The following is a 12,349-nucleotide window of genomic DNA, read 5'->3' as shown; positions in this document are numbered from 1 at the left end:
CTCTCATTCCTTTGGCCTTATCCATTGCTTTGTGCCTGCTGCAGCTATGAAAACACTGTCCCACTGATACAGCCACATCATGCCATTCTCAATTCTTTGCAAAACTTCTTTTTCTAAAAACTTGGGGTCTGGACAATTTGGTTTTTTCTTCCCATGAAGTAGTTTAGAGGCCTTTGTAATACAGTAAATTTTTCCAGATCTTTTAAATTAGCAATAAATATGCAAAGGCAAAGCAGCCAGCTCAGAACCAACAGAAAACATCTTTAAATTAATCAAAATTCAGATGAAAAACACAGGAAAGGACAAAGTAATTTTAGAGCTGCATGTGCTGCACTGGCAGTTCCCATCAAATGTAATCTACAAGATAAGCACAAAGTCAATGCATACTGAGCACCATGTTTTCTTTGGTGCTCTGGGGTTTTTAGATGCACACATCACCTGTTTCTGGAAATTCATGCATCCATTCAGCTTAAAAGCAGCCATACTGAACAAACACATGAATTTCTGTCTCCTAAAAGTCCAATCAAGTGTCAGCATGCCTATTACTAGATCTTAAACACAGTAATTCCCTGACAGATTTGTGTGATCTATATTCTTTAGAAGTTCTGACAAGTTGATAAAAGTGCTTTTTTCTTTCTTCCTGCCTTAGGATCTAAGATTTTTTTTCAATTAGTGTGAGCTTTCAGGCTCTTGAATTTACTATCTGCTATTTCAGTTTTATTTTTTTTAATTGGAACAGCTATAATGCAAAGTGGAACATTGTGTGTATTGGGAGTAATTCAAATGGAAAAGACACAGAGAACTCTAGAATACTTTTGCAAGTCCCATATATCTGTATGGCTTTTTTGGTACAAAGGTGGATAAACTTGGCAGTTTAATCCTGTTAGGAGTTAAGCTTTTTCCATATGTTCTGATTTTCCTGAAAAGAAGAAAGCAAAATGTTCATCTGTTTTTTACATCCTTTTCCTCATTTGTTTGGCAGGAGCTCATAATGAGAGGAGACACAGTGAGCCAAATGCATCCCTAGAACTGCAGAGGTCACACCAGGCCTCACTTTGGCTCACTGAATTTCTATAAATATCCAACTATTCTTTGATTATTTTTTTCTCCCTGCAATCATATACCATTTCCTTTCATAAAATGTGTGGCTGTATATAATTTTTAAAATTACTTTTGCTTGGCATACAAATGAATATTTCAGTTCAGGCAAAGTGCAGGGTTGGTAGGCTGCTCCTCTCCCACGACATGGATGGCTCTTCAGGATACTGGATATCCAAATATACTCTGGAAAAATCTGCTGGTATCAATGTAAAGATAATGCAGATTGATGCAAATAAGCACATTTAATATTGCCGATAATTCTCACAAAAAATAACTTTAAATCAGTTTAGTGGAAATAAACACAGAATGGGGACAGAGGAGCACACAGGCACATTTAATGTAAATCATATCTTCTCCTGGGACAGAGTTGTTATGAAATCCTGTTTCAACCTCAAATCAGGAGATGTATGAGCAACCTAAGAATCTGGGTTTCATCTCACTCATGTAAAAAGCATGTAAATAACCTGTTCTCAGCAAAGCCAAGTGACACTGAAGAGGTTTTTACTTTCCCCTGTCCCAATGGGACACTGAATAGAGCCTTGATTGTGAGGCTGGGAAGTCAAAGCCATGATCTCTTCCCTAACACAAAATCTTTCACAGAATTGTTAGAATGAGTTATTCTCACAAAAGTTTGCACTAAAGGATAAATGGTTTTCTTATCTTACCAATCTGTCACAGATTGCCAACATGGGCTTTATTTGGTGACTGACTTGAGTTTGAGTACAATTATTTCTTCTGCATTTCTCAGATGATCACTGGTAATTCTGGCTGAACTCTAGCTACTTATATTTATCTTGTTATTTTAAAATTTAAATGATTGAATAGCAGAGGGAAGTTTGGTGCTTTGGTATAATATAGGATATCATTAGAATCTTGAGCTCATTTAAGTTGGCTTCTGTCTGTGTGTAAAAGTTTAAAAAAGAACCAAAAATTACATTAAGGCAACTAAGAATAGAAGCTGTGACTCAAAATGCTTTGAGATTAATTGATATTAGTTGGAACAGACTGTAAGGACTATTTTTAAATGAAAGGAAATGGAGAAATATTAGACCAGAGTAAGTCATTAATCATCAAAATGAGTTTCCAGTATGAAATAATTAGACCTAGAACAAGGACAAGGTTCAAAATGAGATCCATGTCCTAATTTACTATGGATTGCATTGTGAGGTCACTGCAGCCCCAGCTCTGTGCATTCAGTCCTAACACAGCACAGTAGTCTGCCAGATCATATTCTTCTGTTCTGACTGCCCTGATTATGGATTGCCAGTCATGGCAATTCTGTTTTGCAAATAAAATTTTTGAGGATTTTTTAATTAGGGTGTAGGTGGTGAAGCAGTTTGGTTTGGGGGTCTTTTGTCTGGTTTTATTTGTTAGTTGTTGATTTGGCTTGGGATTATTTCTGTTCCAAAAGCTTGTGATTAAAATGTTAACTTCAGCTCTTGGACTTGGGAGCTTATATCTGTGCTCTGTTTGATTTGGAACCAGAATTTAAAGCAAATCAACCACAGCCAGAGTGGTTTTGTTCTAAATTCTGATATACTCATCTTTTACTCTTTTGTGTTGAAGCTGTCCTTTGTGTGAAAGTAGCCACAGCTCTGTGGAGTGAGAAGTGGAGTATCTGATGGCTGAGTAATCTCCTGTCTTTCCTATTTGGAAATTTAAATTGAAAATCCATCTTAGGTTTAAGGAAAATTTTCTCTGAACCTATACCTTCCCAACTGAATGGCTTGGCACTGCATAATAAAAATTCCCAGTAAATGATATTTCAGGGTCTGCTGTTAAATCATTGGTTATGAATGTCACAAAGTTTCTGATTTTACCATCTATTTTTCTGTAAACTGGACTCCAGTAGAATGTCCTTCTGAGGAGAAGTAAGAATTCCCCATGGAGAGCTCATTTTACTGTGAACAAAGTTGTAAGATCTGGGTTCTCTCTTCCCCATGGCTTAGTTTGCTGGTCTGCCAAATAAAAAGAGCTGTGAATCTGTTTTTAAAAATACTGACATCTTAAAAAGGAAAGCTATACAGAGAAGATCTGAAGAACCACCTTTACACAAAGTGCTACTCCTATAAAGTCACCAAAGCCAAGATTTCATCCTTACACATAATTACATTCACTGCTGTCATTAAAATAACAGATGTCTTCGTGAAAAGGGACTTCTGTAGTGAAAGCTAGTTGCTATTTGGTTTCCTTAAAAACCCCCTTTGCCCTTGTTTCTGCAGTCTGCCCTTTTGTCAAATTGTTCTCTCAAGTCCAACACTTGTGGGGCTTCTTATCCCCATGCAGAGCTGCTGCTCTTGAGCATGTTTGATACCCTGGGAGTGCACTTTGGAGCAGCTCAGGAAATAAAACCCTCCCTTCAGAGCTGGCAGTTTACAACAGCAAAGCAATAAATATTTATTTGTATCTCCTTTCTCTCTCTCACTCTACTTCCAGTATAAACAGTGTCACTACCTGGTGTTACCTTAGGTATGCTCAGAGCTCCTACAAGACTCCAAAATCCTTGTTTGGGTATTTCTGGGCATTTCACACTTTCCTCTGGTCCCTTCTGACCCAAACCATTTTATGGTTCTGGTCTGCTATGATTCTGTGATTCTATGATCAGAGTTTGAGGAAGTAGGCAGAAATTTTCTCTTGATATTTTCCATCCAGCTGCCATCTGGATGTTTCCCAGTTGTCTTTCCTGCTCTTTTGTGCATTTATATATGTGCCTCTTTTCCCTCTCAAGCTTAGTGAGTTTTTTTCTCATCCTCATGTTTTCTTTCTCATCAATCAGAAATATTGAAAGCAGCCTGTGAAATTGTAGGTTTTTGTACCACTTTATGTCTGTATCAAATCAAGTGCAGTCATACAAATAAGTTCAAATTAAATAAATTGTCTATTTATGAGATTGCTGAATTTTTGGTCTGGGCTGTGACCTTAACAGTTTGCACCTCTAGAAACAAGAGGGCTAAGAACATTTTGGGGGAAACCCTCAGTCATAGCTTACTTATTTTATTTTCACAGCTAAGTTCACCTCTGCTATGCAGTCCCTAAATGAGTACATTTGTCTCTTCATAACATCTCAACTAATTTCATGTCCTCTAATCTAACCAAAAGTGAGTCTTCTTTGCCAAGAAAATTGCCTCTTTAAGAATATCATAGCTTTGCTGCAATACTGACACTAGGAATTGCTGTTATGTACTGGGCCAAGCAAATTATTTTTAAGGCAAAATTATTAAACTATGATCTTGCTTAATCCTTTTATAAATATTTGGGGAAGAAAAATATGCTTTAATGTTGTTTCAGTTCTACATTTTTTTGGTGGATAATCTGTGAATAATTCACTTTCCAGATGCAAAGTATTACTGAGATATTATGATAAGACTAAGGAAAACACAACCAAAGATGTATTTCATTTAGAGGGCTGTGTGCTTTCCAAAATAGAGGCTTTGGTGCCACCACTCATAAAATGTAAAGCAGTCATCTTGCTTTTAGACCACCTGCCCATAGTGGTGGTGGAGCACTCCTTGTTCCACTGGAGGCAGTATCAGGGTCATACAGTGCTGCTGCATTTCATGTCCAAAATAAAATAGTTTCAGTTGTGCTGCCTTTTGACAAATGCCACTGCAGATGAAATCTTGTTGAGTGGATCTGGGATTTGTTTATTCTTGCCTCACAGACATCTGTTCCTTGTCCCAGGTGCCCTGATGCTGTCTGCCTTCATGCAGCATTAAACCAAGTCAATAAGACCTTTGTCCAAATGGGGATATGGAAAATGCAATTGGATAGGCCTGAAATATCTCCTCCTGAGCTGTGGTTCAAAGCTATGTGTAGAACATAGTTTAGTTATAATTTTATTACTAGAAGTTGACCTGTTTTTCTGGACCTGACAATGTTGAGGTGTGTAACCTTTGCAGTTGGGTCCTGCAAGTCTTACCTGGCCAGTGTTGGCTCTGAATTGTTGAAATATTCCTTGTAATAAGTTATAAGTATTATGTGAAACTAGCCAGCAGTTGTTCTTTCTTAAATCTGATATAGGTGATTATCTCAAGCTGTTTTGACTTGTCTGCCATATAAAACTTGAGGAGAACAGAGTGTATGAACCAAAACCACCCAGCCAGCAGAGAAATTAAATTAAAATTATGTCTAAGAGAAATCTTCATAAATATCTCCTGTTACATCTTTTCTTATCCAGAATCCTGGCCACAATGAAGTCAATGGAAAAACTCCAGTTGCTGCTAAGAAAGGCCAGAATTTTATTCCAAGTCTGTGAAATAAGCCATAATTAACCTTCCATTGTGGCTGCCAGCATCCATGTCACCACTTGCTTCCAGTTTCTGAATTTAATTTTAGTGAAAATCTGTCCAAAACTTAAGAGGCATTTGAGGAATAGCCAAGTGACTTTCTCCCTCTATCACTCTCTCTTATACACCCAATTAATTTAGAAAATGTGCCCTAACACCTTCCACAATTTTCTTTTGTAACAAATGTTAAAGACCCTGCACTAACATAATGGAAAATTCTCCTTGTTATTGCTTGTTCTTTTATATTTTGGATTGAAAAAGTCCCACAGCTCACCACATTCTAATTAATGGTCATTAATTATTTACAAACTTGCTTTATTCTCTGAATTAATTTATTTCCCTTTCTCCCACAAATAAATAAATGATGGTTTTAATTATCTTTCTATAAATATTTGGTTTAGCTCAGGTCAGGAGTTCCTGCTGGACGTTCAGTATGCATTTGGTCTACCCTTTTACCCAAAATATGAAGGACAATTTACTGAGGAAGAGAAGGGCCTTTCCTTGCAAATTATGCAGTATATCTCCAATTTCATAAACTCTGGGTAAGTGTGGGATGTTTAAGAATTGCTGTGAGTGGGGAGATGGTGAGAAGTAGAGGGAGTGTAGACCCTGTGCTCACTTAATCATTCTCCATTTCCTCTACAGTCTCTAAGCCTACAGTGGGATTTGGTCCATACTGTTGGAAAGCCATGGCCAAGTTACCAAGAGCAGCCACCAAAGGTTTATAGACTTAGCTAGGAGGAACTGATATTTTATCTCTCTTGACCAGCTGCTAAAGTAAATGCAGGCTTCAAGGCCTTAGTGTTGTTTCCAGAGCTTAGTTCTAGGACCCCAATTCTGAAACCTATTAGTTAAGAGCTCTCTTTTTCCATTAAAAAAAGGAAAAGCATAAGAAGACACAGTGCACCCTTCACCAACTACTCTGTGAACATCACTCTGTGCTACTGTAATGTGGCCATGCTTAAGAATGAGGAGTATCTCTGGAAACCTAGTATGGGAATGGTGGGAACAGTGATTTAATGTGCTTTTTACAGTATCTTGGGTTGGGCTGGGATTGGGGGCTGTTGAGGGTGTCCATAAGCCTGTGTCTATACAGGTTCTGTGCACCTGTTCCTTAGGTATTGTCAGATGAGGCACCGTGAATGATTCAGCAGCCTGGAATGAATTTTAACTCTGCTGGTTAGAGGGACTGGATACACCTTTCCCTGACCTAGCCAATCTTCTTATTTTACTGTTCATGTCATTATTTTCTAATGATGATGTCTCTCACTCCCTCAGAAATCCAAACTACCACCACAGTTTCTCCAGAAGAATGTTGGGGGTGATGCCTGCCTGGCCTATGTATCTACCAAGCGATGATGGTGATAACTACAAGGAATTCACTGTTTCTTTGCCGACTCTTAAAGGACTGAAAAAAGCAGACTGCTCCTTTTGGTCTGATTATATCAGAAGGCTGAAAGCATCCACAGGTGAGAATAGAGTTTTCTGACTTTAAATAAAGCCTAAATTCTCTGTTAAATGTTTTTGTCTGACTGCAGCACGTTACATCACTGTGGAAAAGCACTTTCACAAATTAAACATCTTGCAATGTCCAGGGTATATAGTTAAGAATGTAACACTAAACAAATTTACTTTATAGCATATATTGTGTAATAAAGTTTAGTTGTCCTGAAGTTTAACTAACCAGAGAAATCTTCTTGCTATGATGACAGATGTGCCAAAGCCATGTAGAGAGCTTGCTCCCTATTTACAGTCATAACACAGACTGGGTAAACTGTGCATACAGCCTCTTTTGTCTACTGGAAGCACCTAACATGAGAATGTTGAGATGGTTTAGGAAGAGCACAAATCATCCAGTGTAAAGTTGCAGCTGAGTCTTTATATGTTGCAATGGCTCCTGCATGCTTCGACTTAGCACTAAATTAGTTTCTTTGACTTTTTTAATATCTGTGGTGATTATGTCCCTTGCATGTCTCCTTCTATATTTGCCATAAATTTCAGTGTAGTTATGAGAGGCCTTCCATTTTTTCTTACTGCTTAGGACAGTAAAACCAACCCTGCTTAGATTTCAATCTGCTGCCTGTCTTGAATTTATTCTAGTAAATAAACTGCCCTTCATATCTGTGTATCTTGTAAATAAATATGGATAGCCTCAAGGAAAGCAAACAAAACCATCCCTTTCTGGCAGGCAGAGATGTTTGGAATTGTTCTTGGAGGCCTGCAAGCTTGCATGTGTTTTTTATGTCCTAAAGATTCATCTTCATAGTGAACACAATTCAGGCTCTCTCTGATTTGTTCAGTTGAATTTTTGAGAACAAAATGTACTTTCCAAGACACCAAGCTACCTAGGCTATCTATGCCTGACACAAATGGGCTGAAGCTGATGTTTGAGTGATGCAAAACTAAAATGTCTTAGAGCCATCAAGCTGATTGCTCTGATGCAAACACAGAACATCAGTTCTCTCACTCAATACACATCCTCAATCTTTTCTCATGGTCTTTCTTCCAAAGTGGAGTCAAGATTTTGTTGTCAGCCTTTTCATCAGTTTTCTGTTATCTGTCAACGTCTTTCAAGTTCAGAGGGGATACTTTGATCTCTCCAATGGCTTTGTGCTAATCGAGATATTGCTAATTTTCACAGCTTTATTCTGATAAACAGTCCTGGCAATAACCTCTAGATCTTTTTGGACCTCATCTCACAGCACTGTGGCTGTGTAATGCCAGCCTGGGCTGAAGTCACAGCTCTGGTACAATGACTGCTGACCAAGCACCACGGACAGAGACTGTTCCTAGCACCTATGGAAATTCCCCCAAAAAGTAGGAAAATATCCACCAGGGCATATTGTTTTTGACATAGACATGATTTAAAACTATCCAAACTGGCACAGGAACACAAAATTCATGTATGGGTTAGTCCAACAATCTGTCTAGCTCAATATCCTGCTCTTATTCATGGCCAAAGCCAAATACTTGAATGTTAAACAAAAATACAGGGAGGGAGAGAAAAACACACTTAAAGAGTTCACAAAGTTGAGTAAAATTTTTGAAAATAAGCCATAAAATGTGAAATTTATGGCTTATGGATTGTCAAGGAAAGGTTTAAAAAGTACATATCAAAAGTACATGTTAATCTTCAAGCAGAACTGAGAACACCCAGCTGGCTCTTTAAGCCAGTATTTGCTTGGACTCAGCACCATGGTAATGCATGATTTCACAGCTGATTTCTGCTAAATTCCGTCTCACAGAATTGCCTTGACACTTGACTTTGACTTTTTTAACCTGTTCTCTTTCTTGAATACTAAACTTTATCATATGATTCAAACAGGCATCACATCAAACCCTTTTCTGCTACAGATCCCTTATCCTGGGATGGTAACTTATAGATCCCGTGAGTCTCTTGATAACAATCTGGGCCCAGGTTCTTATAAAAAGAGGTTCTAAGGTTCATCAGTGCAGTTAGAAAGACTACATAGAACTCAGATGGTGATGGCTGAGAACCCTTAATTTATTTTTGAGAGCATGTCGTGCTGAAATTCATGCCAAAGCAGTGTCAGTCCACCAGTACAACCAGTTCATCACTTGCATTGCTCCCAAAAATTAAATTCTGCAAGAACTGAATCCTATGCACCATGCTGCTATCTAGTTGACATGTGTCCTTGCACCTGAGGTAGTTTGCTGCAGCTCCCCTCAGAACTGAAGCCCTGCACCTCTGTTGTTCCCTGCCTGCTCCAGCTGCTGTCCCTGGGGTGTTGTCAGGCTGACCTGTGGGACCTTGGCCTATGCTGAATACCAGATTTGAGAGAACACTGCTGCAAAACATTTTTGGATGTTGTACTTTGTACTTCTTCTTGAGGGGGATCTATTTGTCTGTCAGCTACCCTGAGATCAAATCTAACACCTTTCTGCCTTTCAAAAATAATCAGTGTTCATGATAGTGTTCTTGGGTTTTTGTTGTGGGTTGCAATTTGTGGCCTCATGCCAAGCAGATGGAATTTACAAGTGTGCCAGTGAGAAGAACAGATAAAAAAACATTTCAGTCTTCACATCTAAGTACAAAGGTGTACAGGGTCGAGTATGATGCAATCTCAACTAGCTGTGATGAATCCCATTTAGTCCATCTCATCTTTTCCTTGAAATCAGTATTTTCCCAGCTTCATATGCCATCTGGAATCTATAATCAAAAAATACCCAATATATTTCAACAAAATGGAGAAGAACTGGACAAAGCAATGATCATAAAATATATCTGGAACTGGCATTGTAAAGATTTTTCTCAATCCTTTGTATACTGCCATGGGAAATGTCTTGACTTGGAAATGTCAAATTAGGGATGACTAAAGGCTCAAAGCTCAATATCTCCATCCAACAGTAAACTGAGGTATTCCTTGCTGTGGTTTAAGCTAAACTCATAAATTTCAGCTTCTGGAATAAAACTTCTAATATTAAAAATCTGAGATGTCTTTTAGGTTATTCACTGCTGGATCTAGAAGCTGTTGTTTATCTAACTTACTGTTACCTGTAATTTTCTACCCATTCAGTGAAAAAAATTGTCCAAGCTGGTGTTCCATTTTGTGATCAGACCAAAATATTTAATGAAAGAACATATCATTTGTCCCTGGCACATAATTGGAATGTATGCTGCTGTATTTGAAGATAATTTTTAAAACTTCATGTAATAAATGCAATGACTCATCATAATGGTTGCTGGCAATGCCTTTACAAGCTATGGAGGGAACTAGGAATCTGTTTCACTGCAGATGAATTCATCATCTCTTGAAGTATTGTTTGAGACCAGTTTGTAAAGTTAACAATTTAGGGAGCAGTTTGCTTGGGGAATTATGAAAGTGATGGTGCTTGAAGAGGTTGGGAGTTCCCATGGTTGCATTTCAAAGACGTGCTTAATATTTTGAATTATGACGGTTACCATGAGAAACATCAACATGAGAAACAAGAAGAGTAGCAATTGTGGAAAAAAGAAGCTGTGGATGGCTTTTTCCAGGGAATGTGTTAATAACTTGAAATTCAGTTAGAAATCCAGTTAAAAACAGGAGCTCCTGAATGTTTATGTATATTCAGACAGATGTCTGGATGCTAACATTCCCCTTACATAGTGGGGTGGACTGTGTGCCCAACAGTGAGTCCCTTTATAAGGAGCCTCTCACTGCATCCCAAACAGGTGGAGTTGGATCCAGTCTACATCTCTTACTCCTCTAGCTGGTATCTAAACAGAACCAATCTTCCTAAAGTGCTTCTGTAAGGAGTCTTGCAGCTGGAGAAAAAGAGATGCCTTTAGTGTCTCACAGTGAAGTCTTGTCTGCCCAACTCATGTGCCTAAATTTCAACCTTTAGGCATATTTTCCATGCCCAGGTTGGCCAGATTGGACTTTATCTGGCCATCAGGTAGAAAACCTGGAACCTTCTCCATGAGCTCTGGGATGCCAAGGGTAGCCAAACAAGAGTCCAAACAAAGTAAGATTGTTCAGGGTTCAGACTTAAATCAAAACTGAATCAGGAATGTTGTGGTTAACATTCATCTTTTATCATTTCTAGTCACACCTTCTTTTTGAAAATCTCAAGTAGAAAACATTCCTTTAGTATGAGGGACATCTGTGCAGCAATGAGAGCACTCTAGCTATGAGATACTAAATAAACACTCTCAGTACACTTTCTTGACCTACCTTGGTGATGTTGAGGCAACTGCACTACTGAAATAGGGTTGAAGACTAAAATCATAGAAGGTAAAATATAACAAAGAAAAAAATCTGTTGGAAGTGGGTGCTTGGGGCTCTTTATATTACAGACCAAAAATTAATGTTTCTCACACTTCTTACCTGGCAGGGAATTTTCAGGAGAAAAATAAAATCTTGCATGAGTGGAGAAAAACCTATTATGTATTCCAGTGGCAGTTATTTAAAGGGTAATACTTAATTACCATGAGGTGATCTGCCATTACTCTAAAGCAAATGGATTGCCAACTGAGAAAACCAGTTTTCTGAATCTTCATAGCTGCATAAAAGGTTTTTAGGTGTGATTGACAAAATGTGTACCTTGTAGCTTGCTGCCTCCAGGATATGATAACCATTTTAATCTTAATTGTGTTGTCTTTTCAGGAAGTGCAAGTGGTGGAGAGCCATCTGCAGAAATCAGCTCTGGTGAAACTCCAAGTGAAGTTGCCTCCCTGGAGAACCAGCCTGTGGGGGATGAGGTGTCTTACAGCAGATAGGGAATCACAGGGCTGGGGGTGGCTTTGTCACACAATTGTACATCCATATAACTGTCTCACACCAGATAAACAACACTGCCTTTAGTTATCTTTCTCAACTAGTAAAGTAGACCTCTCAATAAAGTAGTTTTCAAGAAAATGGATTAATATGGCATGAAATAAGCACTACAGCTATTGTTTTAAGTCAAAAGAGACTGTAATTTGAAAATAAAAATAAAGTATCAATAAAAACTGCAAAACCAAAACAAACACACTTGGTCTTTATTTCTTGCAACTACACAAATTCTAGTACCACCAGCCAGAAAAGGACATAGATCAAAACACTCAGAAGCCCCACACTGACAAGGCTCAAATTTGTTAAATGTCGTATCTGTCTTGTCCTTTTTTATTACTCATCCTATCACTAGCTGCTGATAGGAGAGAGAGCCTGGTTTGGCATTCTGGAGAAAACTAAAGAACTCTAAAATGGGAAGGAAGAACAATTTAAGAAGGGAATCAAGAGTATGCATTGTGTTCACATGAAGTCATGCACATGCTATATTCATGATCCCCTGTGAAATTATGTATAAGACCATTTGGATAAGGCAGAGTACACAGAAAAGATAATGCAAAGAATATATTAGTTAAAACTTAGATCATGCCATCTAAGCTATCTTTTTTAAGAAGAAGGTGAGCAATAGTTTTGGAAGCTTAAGGAAAATCATAGGATATCTCTAATGCCTCTGAAGATATTTTGGAT

The 12,349-nt window shown here is 38.2% G+C and overlaps 1 protein-coding gene across 1 annotated transcript in view; it reads left to right on the top strand.

Annotated features, from left to right (window-relative positions):
• The window catches only part of TG (thyroglobulin), a gene marked incomplete at its 5' end in the record, with an annotated part of 142,514 nt that extends 130,675 nt beyond the window's left edge, over nt 1-11,839 (top strand). Inside the window, 3 exons of the mRNA XM_079299572.1 lie at nt 5,789-5,929; nt 6,666-6,856; nt 11,498-11,839. Coding sequence (XP_079155698.1) covers nt 5,789-5,929; nt 6,666-6,856; nt 11,498-11,610 — 445 coding nt within the window. The 3' untranslated portion in view covers nt 11,611-11,839. The remainder of the gene's footprint in view (nt 1-5,788; nt 5,930-6,665; nt 6,857-11,497) is intronic.
• Between the last annotated feature and the right edge of the window lie 510 nt (nt 11,840-12,349).

This window comes from Erithacus rubecula (assembly GCF_903797595.1).
Source record: "Erithacus rubecula genome assembly, chromosome: 3".
NCBI classification, from domain to species: domain Eukaryota; kingdom Metazoa; phylum Chordata; class Aves; order Passeriformes; family Muscicapidae; genus Erithacus; species Erithacus rubecula.
Note: the sequence above shows the minus strand (reverse complement) of the source record. Positions and strands in the feature narration are given on the sequence as shown.